The sequence below is a fragment of the Vigna unguiculata genome, chromosome 7, assembly GCF_037176805.1.
Source record: "Vigna unguiculata cultivar grain cowpea cultivar isolate G323 ecotype 2 chromosome 7, ASM3717680v1, whole genome shotgun sequence".
Classification (NCBI taxonomy): domain Eukaryota; kingdom Viridiplantae; phylum Streptophyta; class Magnoliopsida; order Fabales; family Fabaceae; genus Vigna; species Vigna unguiculata.
The window spans coordinates 12,005,818-12,011,817 of record NC_140798.1 but is presented as its reverse complement, the minus strand read 5'-3'; the positions used below and the strand labels follow the sequence as shown (position 1 = coordinate 12,011,817).

The 6,000-nt window shown below is 35.3% G+C and overlaps 2 protein-coding genes across 2 annotated transcripts; one reads left to right on the top strand and one right to left on the bottom strand.

The window, feature by feature from the left end:
- The first annotated feature begins 280 nt into the window (after window positions 1-280).
- On the top strand, window positions 281-1,178 carry LOC114192767 (pathogenesis-related protein 1A-like). Its single transcript, XM_028082579.2, has one exon. It carries the CDS (start codon window positions 313-315, stop codon window positions 883-885), a length of 573 nt encoding a protein of 190 aa, XP_027938380.1. The 5' UTR covers window positions 281-312; the 3' UTR covers window positions 886-1,178.
- A 671-nt stretch (window positions 1,179-1,849) lies between these two features.
- On the bottom strand, window positions 1,850-3,959 carry LOC114191166 (zinc finger BED domain-containing protein RICESLEEPER 2-like). The gene is made up of 3 exons (XM_028080348.2): window positions 2,425-3,959; window positions 2,013-2,339; window positions 1,850-1,921 (listed from the first exon to the last, which is right to left on the bottom strand). Exons 1-3 carry the CDS (start codon window positions 3,283-3,285, stop codon window positions 1,850-1,852), a joined length of 1,260 nt encoding a protein of 419 aa, XP_027936149.2. The 5' UTR covers window positions 3,286-3,959.
- Window positions 3,960-6,000: the final 2,041 nt, after the last annotated feature.

The window sequence follows — 6,000 nt, the reverse complement described above, 5'->3', positions numbered from 1 at the left end:
AAACAAAAAAAAAATGACAAAATTGACAAACATTCTATAAATTGGATTAAAGTAGATTAATTTTTTATATTTTAATAAAAAGTAATAAAAATAGTATTTTTTACCTTATTTAGTAATTTGTAATGTATCATTCTCCTTATTTGCTTTCTACTTTCTTGACTATTCACACGCTCTATCTTTCGATGCAATTCGATAGCCTTAACATTTGCAAATAGGAAACTAAAAATAGTAACACACATATATATAAAACCCCCAATCCCATATTTCTTCCTCCGTAGTAGTTGCTCTCGCAGGAGGAAGGTTCTTCAAACCATGTCTTCCTTCCCAGTCATGTGCACCGTTCTCCTCCTCCTCCTCGCCACAGCTGTCTCCGCCCATGATCGCGTCGACGCCAGAAATTACTTCGGTTACGTCCCCGCGATTGTCGACGAGACCTTCGCGAACCAAACGTTGCTGGCTGAGGAGTTCATGAACACACATAACTGGGTAAGGAAGCAGTACAACCTTCCCTTGCTCGCTTGGGACGAGAACCTTGCGTCCTACGCGCGGGAGTACCTCATGCAGCGTTACGAGGATTGCAAACTCATCCACTCCAACTCCAACTACGGCGAGAACATCTTCTGGGGGAAGACGCGCCATTGGAACCCCTCCGATGCTACCTTCTACTGGTACGTGGAGAAGGACTGGTACGATTTCAAAACTCTCACGTGCGCCCCACCGCCAAAAGCCTGCGGCCACTTCACCCAGGTAGTGTGGCGGGACTCCGAACGAATCGGCTGCGCTCTTCAGAATTGCCACAACCCTGATCTGGGCATGCTCATGGCGTGCGAATACGATCCTCCTGGTAACTACGCCAACGAGAACCCTTTGCAATCACATGTCTGATCACAATCACCTCAAACATTCCAACATTACATCTATCTAATCGTAATCACATAGTTCTGTTAGCTTCTGTTCAGATTAATTGACAGACCGCTTCGGGATAAATTTCCATGTATGATCGACCAGATGGCTGATACAAATGTGGTTTAACCATTGTAATGTAGGTTTCTCGTCAGAGTTTAGGATGTTAGCTTAGGCAGGCCCTCATGCCCATTTCCTTGTGGCTTCTAGTATTAGCTTTGTGTGTATTTATAGCACATCTATTAATATCATTCAATATACAATTCTTTTGCAAATTTCTATCGGAGTTATGTTATGAAAAACTTTTTTCATCAAAAGTCTATTTGGGATTATGTTATGAAGTTGATAATTTTAAAATTAGAGCTGTTAAAACGGGTCAACCAGTTTAGCCCACCACGGGTTGGCCACTCAGTGAGCCTACCCAATCCGGCTCATTTATTTGCGAGCCAAGAAAATGCTAACCCGGTCTGGCCCACCACGAGTTGATGGGTTAAACGGGTTGGTTCACTTATTTTAAAAAAAATTATTTTTTCAATTCTAAAAAAAATTAAATTCCTATTCTAATTAAAATGTAAATAAAGGTAAGGCATTGAGTGGCTTTAAGTTACAAAATTAAAAATAAAAATAAAACACAACCATTATTACAAAAAAATGCCACTAAAGTTCATGATTCAAATGCCATCACTGCAAATATAAGTGAATTCAATTGAATCTAATGCAATATTCACGTAATTGTAGATTTGTCATCCAAACTTGAATACACCAATAATTTAAGAAAATTATACACTGTCATCCAAACCTCTTAATAATTTAACAAAATCATCCACTCTTATCCAAACCTTAATACACCATTAATCTAACAAAATAATCCACAACATTACATGATGATGCACATCCAAAAATCTACATATGACACACAAGTCACATCCAAATACAATCCAAATTATTATCCAACTAAAACATTAGAGTCTTGAATGAAGAAATCCACAACATTTTCATCTCTTGATGTATCTTCTTTGTCCCATCTACAATAAAAAAGAATGTTAACTAACAGTATTGAAATACTAAGTAATAAATAATTAAATTAATTTCACAATAATAACAATAATGTTACCTGTTAATTCAAAACCATGCAACCAATTTTGAGTTAAAATGAGTGCCTCGACACTCTTGGGAAGAATGGAAGAACGATATTTGGTTAGCACACGAGAACCAAGACTAAAGGCAGACTCACTAGAAACGATAGTGATTGGAATGGTAAGCACATCACAAGCCATCTTAGACAAGTTTGGATATCGATCTCGACGATCCTTCCAATAGCTCAATACATCCAACTTATAAAAAAACTTTGGATCAAGATTCCCTTCATCTAAATAAAGATCCAATTCAGACCTTCCAGTATCATTAACATGTTGGCTCAAATAATCAACATATTCCGAATACAATATTGAAAAAAAAAATTAATATGTGATTCATAAGTAAGAATTAAAATATAGATAAATTTGAAAATTAAAAACTTACATCAAATGCATCCATCACTGGCTCATCATTTGAAAAAGAAGTAAGTTGTGTTGGAGGGAAAACTTGAGAACTTGAAGTATTTGAGTCATTTGAATTCAATTTGACATATTCTTCAAACAACTTATAGATGTTGTGCTTTAAAATACTAATCTTTTCTTCACAAGTACAAGGATTAATCTTTGAATAACAAAATCGAATTGCTACAAACTTCATACGTGGATCAAGAATAGCCGTAATAGCAAGAATGTCACAATAGTGATCCCAATACTTACTAAACTTGTTCACCATATTCAATGACATATCTTTAATTGTCGGATCATCACTTTTTGCATTTTTCCGCAACAAACACTTAATTTTCCAAACTTGCATAAAGTAATGATTAGAAGTTGGATAAGAAGAACCTGAAATCAAATTAGTCATTACATAAGATGGCTTCAAGAACTCACACATTTTTTCAGTTCTTTTCCACTCATCATTTAATGGACAATGAACATAATTTCTGTCACGGATAGCCAAACATCCAAAGGCACGTTGATATCTAATTGCACTCTCAAGCATAAGATAGGTAGAATTCCATCCAGTAACAACATCCATTCTCAAACCTACTTTGGTATCAATTCCCCTCACTTGAATAACACATTCTTTAAATGCAACTTTTCTTGCCTCTGATCCTCTCACATACTTGATACTCTCTCTAATCTTATGCAAAGCATCAGAAGCCACCCTTAATCCCTCTTGCACAATAATATTCAACACATGTGCACTACACCTTACATGAAAGTAATCACCATTACATATCAAACTATTTTGCAATTTCAATTGCTCACTCAATTTTTTGCAACACCTCATTGGCACTACCATTGTCTAATGTGATAGAAAAAAATCTTCCTATCTATTCCCCAATCAAGCAACAAAGCAAAATTTTTGTGTGTCAAATCATGACTAGTATGTGGAGGTTCCATTTTACAAAAGGCAATAATCTTACTATTCAACCTCCAACTAGCATCAACAAAATGAGCAGTCAAACAAATAAACCCTTCTTGATTTATAGAAGTCTAACAATCAGATGTCAAACAAATTTGACTATGAGATTTACGCATTGCAAGTTTCACCCTTTCTTTGTGTTCATGAAATTTCTTTGAAATGTTAGACACATTTGTATTCCTACTTGGAACTCTTACTTCTGGATTTAGATACAGAAGTAATTCTTTAATCCACTTATATTCAACAAAATTATATGGAAGCCCATGTTGAATAATAGCCATTGAAATAAGATCATCTACAACTTTTTGATCAATTTCCCTAGATCTTAATTTCCCAGCGTGATCAATTATCATTTTCCCCACGTCATTGTCCTTTAATTTCTTTAGGACCAAACACTTTGACAAATGACGCAATATTGTTGAGGTTCCTATTTTTGTACCACCAGCAACGTATTCTGCACCACACCCATTGCATTTTGCCTTTTCTTTACCATCTTTTATACCAATTTTTGTAAAATGATCCCAAACTTTAGAAGTACCTACCCTAGGTCTCTTACTTTCTCTATCACAATCCTTATCCTCATTCTCAATCTCTTCTACACTTGGTGGCAAAAAATTATTCAAATTATCATGAACACATTGATCATCTACGGTTTCAGAATTCATTTTGTTTTGTAATAATAACACGATATAATATCATCAATCATTCATTCAAGTCTAAAAGAATTGATAAATACTCTATGAAGTATGAACTAATATAGTAATATTTAACAAAGAAAAAACTCTCTGTGACAAGTATCAATAACTTTGGAATGCACCTCTTGTATCAACAACTCTTCAACAACAATCTGCACTCTAGAATACATATTTGAAATTTTTATAAGCATAGGCAGTGATGGCGGTGGGACAAGAATATAATAAGATAGGTACATAGTTTCTACACGTTGGGAACTGAAGTAAAAGATTTGACTCACAATGGAGCCAAAGGGCAAATGGCATCCCTGTTTTCATATTATCAGTGGGTGGGGAATGATTATGCATCATCAAACCACTACTTTATTGGACTTGAAATATATACTAAATACTTTACTAGGCAAGTGAACAACATATACTAAATACTCCTCTTGAAAAATTACTACAATTTAAACACTTAGAAAAATCTCGAAGCTTGCCAACAAAAGTGTCAACGTATAGGCAAGGAAATCAAACAAAATTGGCCATGATGGCTTACTCACAATTCATAAAAACAATGTTTTTTAGGATGATATATGCTAAATAAAGTCTTCCAAAATGATTTGGATATACGTGCACAAAACAACGTGGCAAGCTAATTAATTTAGTTTTGGACACATATAGAATGATATATTTATGTCGCAAATTCAAAGAAAATTAAAGTGAACCATATGATTATGCAATTATTATTTTGGCTAGTGAGAAAGGATAAATTCCATGTCAAACAAACACATCCCAACTAATTCTATGCATGCACATTTAAGAACAAAGCATTCATGCATGTATATCAATATTTCATTAACCTTTTAATCTAGCACTAGTTTATCTTCTGACATACCTTTCCCTCAGTTTAGGAGTCAAATGTGAGCAAAACCTTCTGCTGATAAAAGTGATCAAAGTAGCAAGGCTATACAGTTAAAAAAACCTCAATCTCTTTTCAATCAACAACAACTAGATAAACTTTTTTAAAACAAAACATTAATTTTAACAATTATAAAGGGAAAATAGGGAAGCGGAAGGAAATGTTGCGTCCTGTCATTTAGGACCAAAGCTACTGTCATAAATCTTCCTAATCCCACATACCACCGAACCACATATGACTTCCCATAAATCTTCCCAAAGTTACTGTTATTTAGCTTATTCTACTGAAGCTATTTAAACTATTGCAGCCACCGAATATGCTTTCTTCTACAATCTCAACCTTCTCTTTTAATACAAAATAAAAGCAACTGAGATAGAATAACAAACAACAACTGTAAAATCAAACCAAAGCTACAATAACACAAGCTTAAAAAAAGTAAATCCTAGTATTCCTTATCACACCTGACTGCGAAGGAGGAGGAGCTCATTCGGATGGGAAACAACACAGCGCCGTTGTCTTCGAAGCCTGTGCTGCGTAGGAGCACAATTGTTAGTCAGAGAAGTGATCGCGTTGTCGGGTGGAGACTGAGAGCAGAAGTTGTGAAGAAGGAGAAAAAGAGAGAAACTTTCGTTTGAAAGGAGACACATTTAGGTTTTTAGGGTTTCTATTTTTATTTTTTAATGTAATTTAAATTAAATAATTTAATATTTATAATTGGGTGGGTTGGTGAGCCAACCCGGCTCACCACGGGTTCAACCCGGGTGAGCCGGGTTCTTAGTGGACCGGGTTCATTTTTGGCCTGTACGAAAAATTTTAATTTTTTTAACCCAACTCGGCTCGAACCTGTGGTGGGCCGGGTTGGCTCACGGGTTATAACCCGTTTTGACGGCTTTATCTAAAATTATCATTTGGGTCAATAATTTTATTTCACATTTGATTGACACTCAACTGACAAAATATGATACTATTGTTCTCGCCAAGTCTGAGCAGGGTGACACC